The sequence below is a fragment of the Microtus pennsylvanicus genome, chromosome 13 (assembly GCF_037038515.1).
Source record: "Microtus pennsylvanicus isolate mMicPen1 chromosome 13, mMicPen1.hap1, whole genome shotgun sequence".
NCBI classification, from domain to species: Eukaryota; Metazoa; Chordata; class Mammalia; order Rodentia; family Cricetidae; genus Microtus; species Microtus pennsylvanicus.
In genome coordinates this window covers 40,664,749-40,684,090 of record NC_134591.1, presented here as the reverse complement: position 1 = coordinate 40,684,090, position 19,342 = coordinate 40,664,749, and the positions used below count along the sequence as shown (strand labels likewise).

At 45.7% G+C, this 19,342-nt stretch overlaps 1 protein-coding gene across 9 annotated transcripts in view; it reads right to left on the bottom strand.

Moving 5' to 3' along the window:
• The window catches only part of Dab1 (DAB adaptor protein 1), a 1,119,830-nt gene that overhangs the window by 53,219 nt on the left and 1,047,269 nt on the right, over positions 1-19,342 (bottom strand). For 8 of the 9 annotated variants that reach the window (XM_075945176.1, XM_075945172.1, XM_075945177.1 and 5 more), the window contains 5 exons: positions 9,659-9,790; positions 8,936-9,055; positions 8,388-8,426; positions 7,088-7,153; positions 906-965 (listed from right to left, as the gene is read on the bottom strand). In XM_075945176.1, the coding sequence (XP_075801291.1) occupies positions 906-965; positions 7,088-7,153; positions 8,388-8,426; positions 8,936-9,055; positions 9,659-9,790 (417 nt within the window). The remainder of the gene's footprint in view (positions 1-905; positions 966-7,087; positions 7,154-8,387; positions 8,427-8,935; positions 9,056-9,658; positions 9,791-19,342) is intronic. The other variant, XM_075945180.1, reaches the window with a different exon arrangement.

The following is a 19,342-nucleotide window of genomic DNA, read 5'->3' as shown; positions in this document are numbered from 1 at the left end:
AAACAGGCAGCAGACAGAGCAGGGGGAGGGGAGGGTTCGGAGGGCTGGGCCAGAAGGGGAGCGATGGGCCCGTGAGCTGATGGAGCCCTTAGATGGCCTGTCTGCCAGCCTAAGAGGCTTAGGTATTTTTCCCCTTGGAGCTATTGAGCATGGAGAGGGTGTGACCAGAATGGCTAATAAAATCAGAAAAACTAGGGCAGCAAATAGAGCGTATTTCCTCACGCATCTCGACCTGCCAGGGGCAGGTGAGTCAATCTGGGCACAAATTGAACTGAGGAAACTGTGTAATGGGGGCTGGACCAATCGAAACCTGAAGAGCAGGCTGGCCCTCAGTGTCGCTGGCATTAGGAATAAGAGGTTGCTGTCAGTGCCAGCGTAGGGCTCTGCTTTCCTTTCTGGCTCAGATTCCTGAGTCCAGATGCACTGGGCATCATTGTCCTGGCTGTGGCACACCCACCTGCTACTTTCTCTGCAAGCACGCAACACATGGCCTTTTCTTTAAGTGCTTGCTAATGAGATGGATGAGTCCTTGCACACCTTCATAGCACTGACTAGCCCTTCCATTGTTCCCCTGGAACTTCTTAACCACTTTCAGATGGGACGGGCAGAAGAAAATGGCAGTGTCCTATACTTGACCATGTACTTTCTAAAGTTCTGGTTGGAGACCTATGTCCTGGAACAACTGGGATCTTGAGTCCCCCAGGCAGAACTATTTGCATTATCCAACCCCATCCATTCAGTCACAGAACAGACCTTTGTTGTGATTGGTCGTTGTTCATCCGTACCATTCTTCCCTTATGTCCCTATACCCACGAGAAACCACATGCGACTCTAGGAGTAGAAAAAGAGTTTCCCACCAGTTGCAGCCTCTGCACGAATCTGGCCGCTGAGGCGGATGTACTTACACTTACAGGTTGACTTTTTGGCACATCATAAACACCTTCCTTCTTTTGGCTGGTGGGAACCTATAGAGAAATCAAATCCAACAGTCAAAACATTAGTGTCCACCCTTCCTTCCTTCCTTCCTTCCTTCCTTCCTTCCTTCCTTCCTTCCTTCCTTCCTTCCTTCCTTCCTTCCTTCCTTCCTTCCTTCCTTCGTCTCTGTGTAGCCCTGGCTTTCGCTCTAAAGACCAGGCTGGCCATGAACTCAGTCTCTGCTTCCTGAGTGCTGGGATTAAAGGTGTGTGCCACCATTGCCTGGTGCTGTTCCACTTCCAAAGACCAGAGTAGTCTGACTGTCTGTGAGACAGTGCCTAAGACAGATCCAAAACTCAGGATGGTTTTAGCCATGAAGCCAGGTTCCTTCCCCTGGAAAATCAGTGAGGACATGGGTATCATCTTAAAACAAATATATGCTCTTGAGCCTTTCCCAGAGTTAAAGAACAGCTGTGGAGACCGCAAATATCACACGGCAGAAACAAAACAACAAAATCCAACTTCATTTGGTTAATCATAAAGGGAGTCTAGGTGCTATGATTTCCCTTGTAACTAGAAATAGTTTGTGTATGAGCATACATTTCTCTGTGAGACAATCTACATGTTATCAAAAGTTAAGTGTCTCGTACCTATCAGCCCCCTCCTGATAATCACAGGAAGGGCCCACATGATAATGGAAGTAAGTCACCAGGATCAAGAAGTCCCTGACTGATCTGCCATCCCTCCAAATCTCCCTTCTCTTCCTTCCCCTTCTCATGCTTCTGGTCTCCTGGGGCTACTGGTCACATGCAACACCCTGAAGGCCATCAAGTCCCCCAGCTCTGCTGCTCTCAATGGGTCTGATCAGCAATGCATCTCACTCAGGTGACGGTAAGTCGCAATGTGAGGAACTGGATAGGAGATACGCCCCACAATTCTGCAATATGCCAGGGGGATGATTTCTTTTGTCACACATGCATCATATACATATGTATATGAACACATTTTGCGATATTAATAGTGTCGAATACTTCTCTAATATGTCAATCAAGGGCCCTGCACTGAAACATTCCAGATTGGAAGCACTCACTAACCGCTCCTCCCCCAGACCGCCACAGCTTTACCCTCCATGGCAGAGACCAAACAGCAGCAGATTTACAATGTCCTGACAGGGAGGCTGTCTCTCCAGCAGGCTGGATGCTTCTCAGGAACAGACAGAGTGTGTCACAACCAGAAGGCCCCCTATGAATACCCGCTGGGTAAATCTTTCACAGAGCAGTGTGGGGGAAAACTGAAGAAGAGAAGCCCCTGCCAAGCATGGACCAGCCAGCTCTCCTTATCCGTGAGAGGAAAAAGCGCAACCCATCCTTTGAATTCTCTTATTTTTACCCTCGTTTAACTTAAACTCCCGATGCCAACGCTACTTTCAATCTATAGAAAGTGAGGCTCAGGGCTGGGTGGTATGGACTTTGCCCCAAACTTCCGACTTGGCTGTGGTTCAACCCAAATCTTTTCGGATATCAAGATAAGACTTTTATTCTTAATATACTGAGTTAATATGGCACTAGCCATGCCCCATGAGCAGGCGGGATTGTAAACATGCTATTATCCATAAATAGTGATGGAATAACCAGGACAAGTCTTTTACAACTACAGCCATCCCTCCCTGTGATGTAGAAAAGGAAGATCAGGCCTGCAGAGGGCCCAGCAGTCAGGACTAGGACAGCGAGGCGCTACAGCCCAGGTCACTTGCTGTTTATTGCTACCCTGTTCGGGTGGCTGCTTCAGGTGCATCCTTAAAAAGCCAAACAACAACAACAACAAAGACCCCTGCATTCCCAGAGGCCCAAGCGCATCCTTGCAGAAAAGAGAACTATGACTGAGCAAGGCCAGATAGAGGATGCTCTTCCAGAACCCCGGTTTGCAGGTATTCAACGAAGAATGTCATTTCTTTGGTCCTGATAACGGAGCGCCTTTTAGAAGGAATCCTCTCCCTGGATGTCTACAGAGTCCTTGTTAACGAGGGCCAATAAATTACCAGCTCTCACTCTTGTTTTCCCCAGCTCACCCTGTACTTTAGGAGCGGAATGGAGTGGAAGGAAGAGTGTTCTGCTGCCTGTAATTCACTGCTCACTACGGGCACTTAGCACAGCTGAACCGCGGCTGCTTCTCAATTATCCCTGCAAATGGAGAACAAGCCATGCGATGGAGAAACCCAAACTGTGCATAATTGAAAACGCTTTTCTACTTGGCTCTCCCATGGGTGAGATATCAATCGGCTTGTTTGTCCTTTAAGATTTATCTGGGCTGGGACATGTTCTCACGACTCCTGCCTGCCTCTATGGACCCTGTTTGGACTGTTTCGTTTGTTTGTTTCGTGTCCCACCTCAGGTGCGTCCTTTTACAAAAGGAGAAAAGTTCCCAAGCACCCGCTCTATGCCAGAGATTGTGTCTTTTCTGGACAGCGAGAATGACAGATACGGCCCGAAGTCAGCAGAGCCCCTTGTGTCGGGAGAGACGGAACTATACACCAGCTACTAATGCAGAGCGTGAACAGGAACTTTCTGTTCATGGGAGGTATGACAGACTGTTCATGCTGCCTGTGTGTCTGGAGTGCCACAGCTCTGTAAGCTTGCTCCAAACAGGGCACATACTGTTAAACAAAATCATGTCTCATCAACCATTCCCAGGGGAGGGCTAAGGTCTGTGGCTCTGTCATGTTTGCACAGACTGTCTGTTTCAACAACAGGGACCACTGCAGTACCGCCGTGATGCAGGGTGCTGAAACTTCTAGACGAGGGGGGAAGGTGAGGTTCTGGCTCCTCATCCGAGACTGCTTACAGGCTGCACGACTTAGGGGAGTCATGTTGCATTTTGAGCCTCGGCTTTCTTAATTTTTGAGCCTCAGGTTTACATGAACATCTAAGGGATTATTTATGAACAAGGCCAGGGTCCTTGCAGCGGTCACTGTTATTTTCCTAGGTGCCCAGAAGATACTTAGGTGCCCAAAGAAAGACTTCTGGATGAACGAGTTAAGTGGGTGTTAAATGACTCTAAAAGCTGCACCTGAAGTGGTATACGCAGCGGGCACATCCGTGTCAGCAGTGTGGTGACTTAGCAGTGTGATTAGCTTTCCCATTTCAAACTGATACTTAACATGTGGGGGAAATTAACAGTGAGTTCTGAAGAACTGAATTTGAAAAACCTCTACTTGGAAAGTGGGGTAATACCTGGTTAAGGTACTCTAGGTCAAGACTGGAATTACAGTCCCTGATACGGGCACTTGGAATCCCTATGCTGAAAATGACGGCCTTGGGAGCTTTTCTTCTCCGCTCACCAAGTGACAGAAAGGTCACCGTTAAGTCATGTAGAAAAATGCCCTGTGTTGTGGGAAAGTGAACTGATCATGTTTTCTGAGGCCCATGACACAAGGGATAATTAAGAGTATTCACATGGCCCTGGGGAAGTAACTCCTCCTCGGAAAGATGCCTCAGTGTCAGAGGCTCTTCATCCTCCTGCTGGGTACAAGCAGCAAAGCAAGGCTGCAGCTTTCTGTGGGGCTCTCCAACAAAACAGGCTGTGAGGACAGCATCATCAAAAGTGGTACCCAATGATGCCTAAGTGAAAGGAAGGGATGTCTACACAGAAGCTTCTGTGGACCAGGTACACCATGGCATCATAGCTTCACAGGAGTCCACACTAAACTAACCCTACCCAGTGCACAGCCTGGGAACCTGAATGGCAAAAGTAATGTACATCATCCAAAGGCACAAAGCACTAAAAGGATGCCAAGCCTCAGCTTTGTGTGTCGCCTTCTAGAAACAAGGACTGGAATAAAATAAGGCCAGCTTTGACTTGAGGCAGTAGGAACAGTGTGATGTACGCAGCAGGATCAGCTACGTAGAATTTGCCCCCCCCCCCACCAAAAAAAAGGACAGGCCATCTAATGGCTGCACCTTTTTATCCTGGGAATCTATAGGCCAAGGGCTCATCTCCTGTAAAGTGCACTGAGCTCAGGTAGACCTGTACTACAGGAGAGGAACATGGCCACAGCCTTTCCAATAGATTGGATAAAGTATTTATTCTCGTAGATGATGCCTTCCTGTTAATGATGGACAGATGGGGAGATCAGGAGGCCAGTGCTATTAAAACAAGCACGATCTTTTGATAATGACTTAAGATACATAATATAACTGGGGAACCCAGAGACACCTAACACTGAGCTGGAAAGAGTTACAGGACTGAGGGACTTTTACAGAGATCGGACAAAGACACCCGCCTTAGAGATTCCATCTCACAGGCTCTGGGACCCCAACACGATCCTTGGTCCCCACAAGCCTCACTCCCCTTGTCTGTAAGGCGGGAAAATGACTAAAGCCATAGGGGGTGTTGTGATAGATGAAAGGTGTTCCATGTACACCTCCACGTGAGAGGACATCCGTGGGTACACGTGGATCCCATTGCTAAGGGCTTTGCTGCCTACAAAGCAAGCTAGCATGATTCCGCAAAAAAACCCAGTTTTGTTTCTTGCAAGGTGTGTGTTTCAGACAGCAGGAAAGACCCTATCCACGGAGATCTATGAATCTTATTTACTCATTTTACAGGTGGGTAAACGGGTGCCCAGAGACAGGAAGGAAATTTACAATTTAAATCAACGGCTGGAGCAAGTACTGGTGCTAAGGTCTGGATCCACATGGATATCCGTGCCCCAGGATGCTGCCCCATTCTATACCCCACATAAGCTTGTTTCAGTCTCACACTGATGGGATTACCCCCTCCCTACTTTATAACTGGAGAAACGGCGTCTGAAAAAACAGCAAGGGCCTTGCTCTCTAACCATGACCCAAGGAAGGGCCAAACTGAACCCCAGCTCTGCCCCCGAAGGCAGCTCTTTCTGGCACTTTGCTGTCCCCAGTTGCTACAGTGGAGGTTCTTCCTCTCGCTGGGATGGCAGGTTAGTGACTCTTTGGCCTCAACGCTCAAGAGACACTGCAGATGGTACAGGGCTGCAGATCTGACACTGGGACAACTGTGAAGCTTCTGTAGGGGAAGACTAAACCACCCCTTGCGCTCTCAGCAGGTGCTCCAATGTTTGCAGCCCTCTCTGCTCTAGCTCTTCCTGGTGGAGGCCCACAGGGAAGGGTCTGGGTGGAGCAGGCGCGCATAAATAAAGGATGGTCTACAAGACCCACTTAAACTGAGCTGTTGGGAGAAACAGCATTGGGCTTGCTCATTTAGAATTCTACCCGTTTGAGAGAAATTGAAAATACGTTTTATTTTGATTTCACAATTAGCACATGCCCAAGGCTGAATAACAGAACACACAACTAAGTAAATTAAAACCCCTGATTAAATAAATACATCACATCGCTCCTTCTTCCATAGTACTTATGCTTTAGATGAAGACTCAAGTTCTCATTAGTGAAAAATTATCATATTTACTTGATGTGCCACTAGACCATGCTACTGTGGCCCACGACCCAAACACTTTAATGGCATTCCTGAGGAGGCTGGGGCTTGGTCTTCACTTGTGTCTGGTTTACTGCCTTGGTTCTAAGGAGCTGTGCCATCCCAGGGAATCTGCTTAAAAACCCCCACCCAAAAAAAAACCCCAGAATTTAAATGCCTATTTTATCACATATTTGTAAGAGTTGAATGAGTTAAAAAATGTTTTAAGTGTTCTCTCAGTTATGAATATTAACCTGCCTCTCCTTCAGGAAGGATAAAGCCTTCAGCTTTACTTTCTTTTATTTGGTCCTTACTCCCAGTGCTGCTTCAATACAGCATTTTCAGATCTGTCCCTTACTTACAGAAGGGAAGTTGGGTTTTTAACCCAACTGGATGCATGTGTTGCTTTGAGAAGTGAAAGACCCTTCTATTTGGTGGATTGCAATTCTCCAGGGCATTATCTCAGTACAATAGAACACTTGGGTTGTAGGCTACTTAAAACACCCAATTATCCATTCCAGATTAAATTACAGTACACAACTGGCCATTAAAGATTTCAACATGGAGGCATGGAAACTGCCAGAAAATCGCTGGGAACCAGAAGTTAGTATACTCAAGGGCATCACGTGAGCCTGGATGACCAAAAGACCCTGGCTTCTTGAGACTATCAGTACGCTAGCATTTGCTAGTGGAGGGGGCACAGGAAGAAGCAAGGATCTTATACCTGGTAAATGTTTTCTTCTGTTTCAGGATCACGGATTGGCTCATGTCCGGCCTCAAACACAATGTACTATTGCAGGAGCAGCCAGAGAGGAAAGGGCAGAAGGAACAAAATAAGAAAGAGGAAAAAAAGCATTTGGAATTCAGAATACAAACCACAGCAAGTATTACAGAAGCAGGCACAAGAGGAAACATCCGAAATGATTTGGGTTACTGGGATAACACGAGCCTTGCTAAGGCTGCAGACCTTTGCTGGCTGAGTGAGTACACTGGGCCACTGCAAGTCTTTGCAGAGAGGTAATGTATCATCCTCTGTGAGATTATTAATCAGGGGTCGAAGCTCCTGCTATAAGCAAGTTCTTCCTCTGCATCCCTCAAAAGCAAAAGTGTGTTCACAGTGATGCAGCTCTGACTTGTGTCTACCATAGATCTGCGAGATGCTTTGACACCTATCTGCCTGTGTATCTAAGCAAGTATCAATTTATCATTTCACTCTTATCATAGCCATAGCAGCTGTTGGTGTGAAGGTATGCACATACATGCAGTGGCTGTGTAACACAGACACAAACCACACCTATGAATCCTGGTTGGAGATAAAAGCAGGAGGTTTGCTTTTATGTTAAAAAAGTGAGTATGCTTTTTGGTCCACTTTTTCCTCCTTAAAAATAAGCACAGGAGGTGGAAAAGCCACTTCTTCCTTTCCTTGTTTGCAAGGATCTTGGATTTGACCCCAAGAGAGGTCATTACCCACCCTTGCGCTGTAGACCATGGAGAGAGTGCAGAGAAAGCCTTGGACAGAGATGTCTCGGGATTCTCTCTCCCACTTCATGACAGCTCCATGCCATGAACAAAATAATCAGAGGGCTACCCGGCATCATCAGAGATCTTACATCCCTGCTAAAGCTCATAAGCCATTATTTAGGGCCGTGTTCAAATGCCGCTCAAATGTCATCCCTTAACCCGAATTCTTAGCTCCTAGAGTCCTCTTCATTATCCATCGTGTCTCAAGTCAGAACAGTCAAGAGACTCCTGAGAAACATTCACTTCTGTGATCAAACTTTTCCAGATCATGGAAGCATCTGAGGCAGGGGCATGAAGAAGAAAGTGCATTTCCAGATCACCTGTTAGTGGTGCTGGCTAAACCTCTCTCCGTGTTGAAATTCTCTCTCTGCACAGGCTGGCAGCCCTGACCTTTGGAAATCACCTCAGTCCTTCTGCATTCAACAGATTCCTCAACTGTCAGTCAAAACAGCCTTACCATGGGCACAAGTTCATGCAAAACCCCGACGTGGTTCTGAAATTACCTGGTACACGGGATCTTCAACATCCTCTTCCAAAATTGTCTATCCCAGTAAGGGGAGGGAGGGTGAAAGCAAAGGAGACAAAGGAAGAGATGTGAGATTATCTTCAGACAATACAGCACAGCGGAGAAGGCAGCATTGATTAGGATAGGCTAGGAGGCCATTAACGCAGAAATACACAAAGAAACCCTGAATCCTGCAGCTCCCTCCCTACCCACTCCCTGCTTTAACAACAGCAAAGCAAGCCAAGCTGCTATGGGCCTTTAGTCTTCCTCCTCTGAAATCTTCCCGTGGATTAAAGGTTCCCCTTTCTCTAACCCATCTCAAGTCTCAGAAAAGAAAAGAAAAGAAAAGAAAAGAAAAGAAAAGAAAAGAAAAGAAAAGAAGGGATCACTTCTAATGGCTTAGTTTGGTTGCCTGTAACCTGCACAGGAACCTTTCATCTCTGTATATTTCTGCTCGGCAGCAGGAGACAGCCCGACTTGTCAGTTTCCCATCTGTTTATTGTGGGCCCTGTCTTCTGCAGCACGGGGAGGAACTCTTAGGCATACCTGGTACACAGCTTGCTCACACTGCTTATCCTTTTGTGCCTTTTTTTCCAACTCTTCTCTTTGCTTCAGTTCATAAATGAGTTGAAAGAGATCTCTCAAGTCCAGAATAACAGGTTCAGCCTGCAGTGAAAGGTGGGGAGACAGATTAATAAAGAACTGCAGCTACTAATTTTTGTTTGTGGCTCCAACCCGCAGCCCTTCCTTTTTCTATTAAACTGAAAGCATTCCGTTCTTAATTAATTCTACCTTGTTTATATTGGTTTAGCAAATTGCTTCTAGGCTAAAGTTCATTTCTTCAACTAATTATATTTGCAAATTCATAATAATCATAAGCATAAAAGGCATTTCTTTTTATTTATTAGTGATTCCGAATACAATAAAATTAGGGCAGGCCATATGCAAAACAGCTATTTGTTTTCTCTTTATTTTCCTTTTAAATGAGGCTATGAACACAAGAAAACTTATTTGTATACGTGTCTCTATCTAGCTTAATCAGAAAGGGAAAATAATTAGTCATTAGGACATACCCATTAGGATAAAAAACAAAACAAAAATGAATGGGTATGACCATGATTCTTTGCTTCAAGGCTGTTTATCTGTCCTAGATAGGATTCTGTTGCCGGGTGGCACGTCATTTGCCCAGACTGGGCTTTGGAAAATCAAGTGTTAGCTCTGTCCTGCGCAGTTACAAGGAAAACACCCATCTTAGACAGGAATACTTACTGCCTGGGCTGTTTTGATGGCCACAAATCTGTGATTCCCTTCCTTCCCACAAACGTATCCAAAAGCCCGGTGATCTGTGATGTCCTTCGCAATGTAGGAAATTTCATGAACAGCATGGTGATGCTGAAGGGCCTGGGGACACACAAAGGAAGAACATGTTTCAGGGAACACTCCCCTCGAGCTGTTGATGAATAAGAGAGATGTTTCTGCCATGTGTGAAAGGCCCAAGGGGCTTGGGGAAAGCTGTTTGGTACAGATGGAAGGAAAAAGAGCTACGCCTGCCCTTGAGAAAGGGAGGTCTCCCTTCATGGTCTCAGTGCTGTGACCAGAGATCTATCCGGACTGCTCATATGGGAGTGAGCATCTGCAAAGGTGGCTTCCCACCACCCGCCGATGCTTCCGAGTCTGACTCATCCCACGTGCTTCTTTCTGCTCACAACCTTCGCAGCATAGCTCAGTCTAATCTGTCTTGATAATGAACACACTTCCGTAACCAGGCATTTGCATGCAGTGGGAAAGACCGTCCCGTGAACAACTCCAGGGGGTGCTGTGAACTTCACAGTACTCTAGTTCTGCAGGGTTACTGAGTTTTCCCAGCAGCTGGTGAAAAGCTCTATTGAGGGATGAAAGACTTCCTCTATTCTTTTTCAAAGTCACCATTGTGGGTAGAGGAGGGGACACACACACACACACACACACACACATCCTTTTCATTGGTTGAATCCCTCTGTCTGCAACGTCTGGTCTTATTATCTTCTTGAAAAGCTCTTTTGATGACAACATGAGATGGCACCCTATGTGCTAAGCAGCTCCCAAACGGGACTAGCCTTCCCTCTCACTGCAGGAATGTTCCCTTAAAACGCTTGATGGAGTCCTCACATGCAGATGTTCACAGGTTTGCTCTTCTAAGTTTGCCTGACTCCTGGCCTTTGTCACCACACTAGACTCTTTTCCTAACCTCTGCCATCTAACATCAGCTCCACCCACCTTGTTGAGCTGAAGCAATCTGGATGATGCTCTGTAATTTGAAATTGACCTTTCTGGTTTTGTTATCCAAACTGCCACAAAACGAAAGTTTCCCATCCTATTAGGCGATGGAGATCTTTGTGGTTATTTTATTACAATAATCCCATATATCATCTTAAAATGTACTCCATAAAGGCTTGCAGAACCAAAAAGACGCTAGTGGTCAGTCCAGAAGCCTGGTGAAGAGCCTTTGTCCTACATCAAGAAGCCTGAGTTCTAGCCATTGTACTAATGCAAGCCACCCACCTACGTCTCTGCGCCCCAGTTTATCCCCCGAGAAAAACCAGACCAAAGGCTCCTAATTCAAAAGTCCTGGCTCTACAGGGATCAGCAAAGGCAATAAAAAGGCAAATTTCAAAAATCTAACAGGACTTCAAGTACTGTATTGAACAGATATGGGGAGGGTAGACATTCTTGTCTCATTCCTGACTTCAGTGGAAATGCTTTGAGATCCCCTCTCTTTAAAGTGATGCTGGCGGTGGGCTTGCTGTTAAAAGTCATAAGTTCACAATTATTCCCAATAAGTTTATATATTTCTGTATGTGCAACTGTTTATTTATAATTATATCTGCTTATTGCTGCTAGATTCCCTAGCTTACATTTGAACAAGTGGTCACGGTTCAAATAGCCCAAGAGGAAACATGAAGGAGATTGGTGATTGGTGGTGCACAAAATCTTTCCTGTTCCTGACGAAATACAGGAAGAAATACAGGCAGCACAGGCAGCACTGCTACAAAACCCTCCCCAACCATGAGGGGAGACATTCTCCAAGACTCTCGTCTAGGTTTCCTGCACCTTAGAAGCCACTAGGATCGTTCACCGGGCCTCTGGTTCTTATGATAGCCATGACCTTAGTTCTAGAGATCACTGACCTTACAAAATGTCAATCCCTGGCCTCTTGTTGAACTAGGTTTCTGGCCATGAGAATCATCTGCTGTTCTAGAATGTTCTGCCTCGCCTCCATGTGCCAAGATATAACCTACCCTTGCCTCTCTAATGACCCTCAGAGCTTGCCCTTCAGCCTCATCCATTCTAGTGGCCTGTTGCCACACCCTGAGTGGAAGACTGGTGTCACTGCCTCACACCCTTAGTCCCTCAACTGGCAATATGACAACTTCGTACTCGGAGTGGATTTTGGCATGATTAAAGTTGGTGGAGGAAGGGTTTGTTAGCAAAACAATCGGAATCTGCTTGTTTTGTTTCATCAAAAGGACAGATTTAGCTAGCAGAGGAAAATTGCTCTGAGAGCGGTAGCTTTTTCATGGTGTTAATGATGTAAAATTGATGAGATTTATATTCACGCAACACGGGGCATTGATTTATAAGCTTTTGTGAGCTACAATGGTATGTGGCAGGGGAAAATGGGAGACAAAGACACCCTTCTCTCCTTTGCCCGAAAGTATTTCTCTCTGTGCACCCTGTAGAGGATGCAATCCATGTCTCCTATTAAACCCAAGTTTGACGACACTGCCTTATTGATTGCCAAGCAGAATATTGCTCTAAAATTAAACAGCGATTAGAAGTCTTCCTGGTGGAATTAGATTTAGAGATGACTGTGCAATGGTAAAATATCACCTACCATGAAGACAGCAGATGGAGATGTTTTAATTTATCTACAAATCCTCATTAAGTATTTTAAAATCAAAACATTCTTAATGCTTGATGATACCTAATACTGCCTTGCAAACTGTTAGCTGTGTGAGTGTGCGCGCACAACGCACTTAAAGATATCTGTAACATGATCTTTTCCCGTAGTTAATTTATGACATGTTAAAAGGCAATGCTCTCCAAGGGTCTCACTCGCTGGAAAGCTAACTGTCAGCGAGGGCAAATGTCTCTACTTTCCCCAACCTTCCACTATGCAGACACAATATAGAAACGGGGAAATACACGCACGGGAAGATTTAGTTCATTCTACAGTTGGGCTATCGTATTCATTTCAGCAACTCGGAGCACTGGACAGATGTTCATTCGCTGAACCTAGAAACTGACCTTGGTCTTCAAGTAGAGCTTTTACTGCACAACACATCAAAGGCACTTGAAGTCACAAGGAACCTTAAACATTACATAGTTAAGCTATGTGTCTTTTTTTTATGAAGAGACCAGAGATCCGAGACTGTACCGTCCTAGGCACTACTATATGTAGACTTGTCTTTCTTCCCTAGGGCTGCAAAGCACTGACAAGAACAGGGTTGTCTAGAAGCTCGGTTTCTTTTCTCTTTCCCTGGTTCTCTAGTTCAACAAGCAAAAGCTGAGATTCGCGAAGGGGAGGAGAAAACAAGTGAAATAAGGAACCAGAGAGGAGGAAGGAACGGAGGTTGTCTGTAATTCTGGCAAGTGTCTGAGGTCAGAGAGGGAAATAAATCACAGCACATAGAGGTGAATTACAGGGCCACAGGGAAAACAGTCAAGGGAGCATGACCTGGAAGTTTACTTCTAGTTCTTAGGAATCATTTCCAGTTCACGCTGACTTTCCTTTGTGTGGTATCTGCAGAGCCAACACCAAAATGGCGAAGAGAGGCTACCATTGGTCATGGCTGACAAGAATAGCTTCACCCACAGCGCGTGTTTCTGTGGAGAATTCTGGGCCATGGTAGATTGTTACAGAGGCTGCAGAGGTTGACCAGCTGAGATGATGCCACCTGAGTGGGAGGGTGAGGGCGGGAGGAAGGCACACGCTATTCAAGCCTCGTCTGTACTTCTCGTTGAAAACAGTGCCTCAGAAAGACTTACTCTTACTATTAAAGTAGTTGTTGGTCTTGAAACCAGGGCTTTCAGGATCCCTTATTCTACAACCTCTTCCCTATACCATGGACCATCCAGGCACCAATACCCTCAGTTCAGTTTGATCCCATCTTCCACATGAATTGTAGGTGCCTTAGCCTACAAACAACCCAAGGAGTTCTTTCCTCCCTTTTGGAGTTGGGACCGTCCCTCCTCTGTACCACTGCTCGTGTGGTTTTCTCTGTGGATCACTCTTGCCTTCCTCTCCCCTGTGCTTTCCACGCAACCACACTATTTACAGAACTACTGCACCACGCCCGTGTTCAAAGTCTTGTTGCAGTATCTTGCTCATGAAGCAACCTTCCCTGACTCCTTCCTTTTTACTAATTCCCTCCCTATACCCCATAGCACCACATGTGCCCTTTCAAGTAAGATTCTTTGATTTGTCTTGCTCAAAATCTGTCTATTCATCCAGTTAGTCACAGCGCATCCATATTGATCCACTTGCTATGATCTGGGTCTCGTGCTATGCGTCGAAACAAGTGATGACAACATCATCCTTTCTTCAAGAACCTCATGGTCTCGCAAAACAGGCATGTGACCAAACCTAAAATATAGAGCACAGCAAGACTTACATAAAATGTGTGTTGTACAGGCTGGGAGCAGAACCAGGGAAGGGGCATGGGGAAGACTTGACAAAAGAGGCCATGGACTCAATCTAAGTCTGGAAGGATAAATGGGAAGTTCCCAGAAGAGTAGGGCAAAGGGTGTGTTATAGGAAGCACCTCGTTCCTAAGCACAGGTTCTCCTTGCCTCTCTGCTTTGGGAATGTTAAACCTGCAGGGAACAGTCCATGGTGGGTTCTCTTCCGTTCCCAAAGAGCTTTCCCTGGTGCAGTAATTGATACACAAAGAGGACCAAAGGGGAGGAAGAGCAGGCCGAGTCACCTTGATGTGCACTGCTCAAGGTAGGTACTCAATCCACGCCCAGCAAATGGATGAATCGGTTCATTCACAACATTCCACACAGGATTCATTCTGGGAACGGAGGGATTCTTAGCACCGTTAGATCTTTTTCTTCGCATTTCCATCAGCCATTTAACAATGTTTAAATGAGGTATCAAATTGTTTGGGGGGCTACTGTCTGACAGAATAAATTACAGAGAAGACTTAATTTGTACTATGGTTCAATACAGCCAATTAAATACAGTATGGATTAGAAAGTCATCTGCTCAAGTCTTTCCCATTAGCTATTTTTAAGGAATAAATTCTACCATTTAGCTTTCAAAGAATCATTGTGTATATGTGCCCCCCATCCCCCCCTCTCTCTGTCTCTCTCTCTCTCTCTCTCTCTCTCTCTCTCTCTCTCTCTCTCTCTCTCTGTCTCTCTCTTCCCTGAGGCAATACTGTTCATGGGAAAAATACCCACCAGGATTCAAGTATGCTAACAAAAAAACAAAATACAACAAAACCGCAGATAAGTAGATAGACACAGAATAAAAATAGATCCATGAACAACAACACGCTGTTTCACATGATAAGCAATTACAGTTGTTAGAACCTCACAAGACAAAGGGAGGCCTGGGCTCATTATAAAAGCCTTTCTCTTTTCTAACATATTTTTGGATGCGTTCACCATGATGCAGTGCCAACAAGGCTGGGAGGCAACCTCCGCATCAGCCTCCTAGGCACCCCATCATCAAGTGCTAAATGGAGCAGGTCGGGGGGGAACTGCTCCCTGGTTGGCACCCTGAAATCTTGCATCGGGTCTCTGTCAAGGACAATACCAAGCACACAGATTTGCCCGGTCTCTAGCTGGAGAGGTCATGTGACAAGCGGGAGAAGGCGAGTGCTCTCGAGCCAGGGAGGGCACAGTTCAGAGCACAGCTAGTCTAGTCTGCCATCTGCCAGGGGGCAGCATTGAAGCGTCACTCTGACTTACTTTCTCAGATGCCCCCTCTCTGATTGTTGTAGATGAAGAAGGACACAGAGCCCCAAATGTTTCTGGAAATGGCAAACTGAGCCATCTAAAATGCCCGATAGATGTGGCAGGCTCTCTCCCCTTCACAGTGGCGGGAAGGCTAACTATGGCACATAGAGTCGAGAGGCTGTGGAGACACACACGTCGCTGCAAGCGTGTGGGCGCAGCACAGGGATAATGGCAGCATCTCTCTCTTGCTTTGAGGAGATTAATAAGTTAGGAGATAAAGTGCTTAGCGTGGTGCGGGGGACCTGGGGAGGAGGGCTGCTTTCTTGTTATCCGTGGAAATGCAACTTCTCTGGAGAGCTGGTTGACTGTGTTTCAGAGCCTTAAAAAATCATGCACAAAATGACCCTCTGATTCCCCTCATAGAGAATTAATTACCCAGAAATAATGCAACCTGCGGACAAAGACTTGGATATGAGATACTCCCCACAGTGCCGAAGAACAGTGAGAAATTAGAAAGATCCAAAGCTGTAGGTACTCACTGACTAGCTGGGGGAAAAAAATCATGTCTCTATATAGTGAAACAGTATGCAGTATGGCAAAAAACATCCATAGAAGTAAGATTTTTTTTCCTATGGAAATACAAGAGCAGCATCCTGTTGAGTTTGAAAAAGCATATTCAAAATAGTATATTCAAAATGCCCATGTTTCTGAAGAAAGACAAGGATGCTTATTTATATTGTACGGGAACTTTGGAAGTCCACTGATTATCTAACTGACAATCTAAAGAAGGCTGTCTCTTGGTGGAATTACTACTGAACATTAAGATATGACTCTTTTTATTTACACTAATTATTGGTGCAATGCATAGTTTATGTATGGAAGAAAAATATAAAGTGCTTTTATTTTCTATCACAAACTTAATGCACATGCCATCTTCCTTCCATTCCATTGTGGCCTTTCAGGCTGCCTCCTTCTCCCTTCTTATCATAACAAAATAAGTTATCCAGGGCACATAGCTATAGTAACATACATAGATTAGGAGAGTAGCCCAGTCTCTCCTCACATACTAAGCAACACCACTCCCAACACACACACACACACACACACACTTCTTTCCTGTGGGTCACATCACAGTGTGAAGGGACTGAGAAAAAACATGTGGTGGATAGGAAGATAAGGTCTGCGTGGCAGACACCAGATTGTTTCATCTCTCGGCCATGTCGGCCTTGTCTTCTTACAGTGGTGATTTTCCTCAAGACTTTCCAGTACTTGAAACACACCAAAGGCTTCCCACTGCCTTTGGGATAAAGCCTGAAAGCCCAGCAGGGCCTGCACACCCCGACCTGTGTGATCTGGGTATCCCAGGGTTCTGTCACCACAGTCCCCTCAATTAATGCCACATAGCTCTTTTTCTGGCACTTAAATTAATCAGAGACCCCTTCAAGCATTTTCCCCATGCTCCGCGTGCATAGAAAGCACCCCCGCTCCGCATCTTCCCCCACCCTGTTCAGAATGTAATACAGATACAGCTTCTCGAAAGTTCCTGGGACATTCCCAAAGTAGCCCAAGCCCTCTCAGCTGCTGTGCCTTTCACTGGGGTGGGTGGGCATGGAACCACACAGTTTGCCACCCTGTGGATGAGACTGTGTTAATCAGTATCTCTCCCCATGAAAGCCAGCTCCTGGAAGGTGACGATGTCCTGTCTCCTCCCTCTGTTGATCAAATACAGTGCCTGATATGGAGTCAGGAATCAGTACATGTATACTTTAAAAAATATTCATAACATACAATTTGGCAGTTTAAGTATGCAAGTCTGTGGCATTTAGCATATTCACATTGTTCTGCAATCATCCACCTGCACAAAATTTTAATCTTCCCAAACTGACATTCTGTATCAATAAACAGCCTGTCGCCTTCTCCCATAGCTGCCGGCAACTGCAAGTCTCTGCTCTCCCTCTATGCATCTATCTGTATCTATTTTAAAAAGGAACTTTGCAAAGAATCAGTCAGCAAGATCTGGGGCCCAAGCCTGTCCTGGACCACTCTCTAGCCCCACAGACTTTTTATCTGTTGCCCTAAACCTTCATTTGCCTCGGCAGTTAAAATGAGGTGCCGGGACTCAGTACACGCGTGCGTCCTTTTGTGTCCTTTTTCGCCCTCGGCGTCCCTTTAATTCTTTTGTAGATTTCATAACCTGACAACAGCTCTAACAGTTTCTTCACAGCTCTCTAGTCGTATGGCATAAACATACAGATCTGGAAAGACGTGACAAAGACCCTGCTTAAAACAGGGAGATGAGTCAGTCAACTAGCAGCAAGCGTCCCAGACCCGTGATTTGGCCTAAGATGCGTTTCACAGGCAAAGGAGAAACAGGTGCGCTTAATCACTTAGCAACCACTAAAGTGTCATGGAAGCTGATTGCTGTTCGAGAGAAGTAAAAACTCAGCCAGGGAAAATGGCCTGAGCAGTAGCTTCCTCACACTGGGGTTCACTCAAAATCCCAGGGCGCATGAGCAAGGGTGACCAGAGCATCATGGCAGTTGGTGGGCTGGTGTAGATGTCCTGGTGGCTCAGCTCTCACACCTGTACATTCAGCAGGCACTGGAGCTGCAGGACAGGACACATCAGGCATGCTATGCAATGGAGGGATTTTAATCCTTCCATGGCTTTGTGACCTTGAGAAAGCCACCTCACGTGGGGAGCCCCAGCTCCTCTGTCTGAACAACCAGATCGTCTAATGTGTCCAGTATTTCTGGATGATGGAAGGTGCTTAATTTTTTTTCCTCCCTCATAGGCAAATGAGTTAAAAATTCTCAATCCAATGTCTCTACATTAGAGATGAGGTACATTGCTGCTATGCTGAAACCTAGAGCTCACAAACTCAATGAGGCTGCCATGGAGCTAACCGGGTAAGGTCTTGGAGGGACACAAGCGAAGAGAGTGGAAGATCAAGACACAGAAAAGAAGAGATCTGACCTTACATGGGATCGAAGAACCTGGATCCCAGCTTTTCTGGGAATCTAACCCTCTAATTTTCAATTACAGATATCAGTAATTTCCTTTGGTCACTAAGACTTTGTGAAACCGGTTTATTCGAGTCACGTTTTCTAGCGTTTGAAACCCAGGGATTTCTGATACCAGCCACAATCATAATTCCTGTCACAAGAGGAAACAGACTTAGGACAAGTGGGACCAGGAAAACTCCAGTGTGTGCCTGGCTCAGTGACAGCAGTGATTCAGATTGGAATTATAATTTTGGTGATAGCTTCGGTTATATATTAGAATAATGCCAAGTACACAAACACATTGTCATTAGTAAGTAAGATGGTCCACGGGAGACAGTTGAGACAAGGATAATTGTAAAACCTAAAGAGAAATTCTATAGTGTTAAATTTGAAATGGAACCATCAATAGTGGGTTATGATTCAAAAAATAGGTTTCTAGCACTGTTTGCTGAAAGGGGCCTGGAAGCAACGAATCCCCCGCACTTCTGAGCCCTTGTGATGCCCCTATTATCTGTTTAGTTACTGATCCCTTAACCCATGTGGAAATAGAGAAACAAAAGGTTACATTTGAGAGTTAGCCTTTCATGATTTTCTGTGAGGTTGAACGTTCATGATAATAAGTTGGGAACAAAGAGATCACAGTATGCTCCCTCCCTCTTCCTCGCTCTCTCTTGATGTCTTCATTATCAAGTGATAGAGAGGTCAGAGATGGAGAGGGTAACACATTTTAGGGCTCCTTCCCAAGAACAGGAAAAACTAGGGCACTGACCTGTGATATCACTTAAAGTAAGTTAAGAGAAAACACCTTTATCCTGCTCACCTGAGCAACCGCTGCCCCTAAACACAAGGGGTGCGGGTTGGACTTTAAAGACACACTGTGCTGAGAAGTGCCCAGCACGGCAGAAGCCACTTTCCTGTGCTCCTGCCACAGGTGTGATAGCCGGATATCTTCCATTTTGTAAGAGCATTTTGAAATGCTCAGGTTGAACGGGCATGGGAA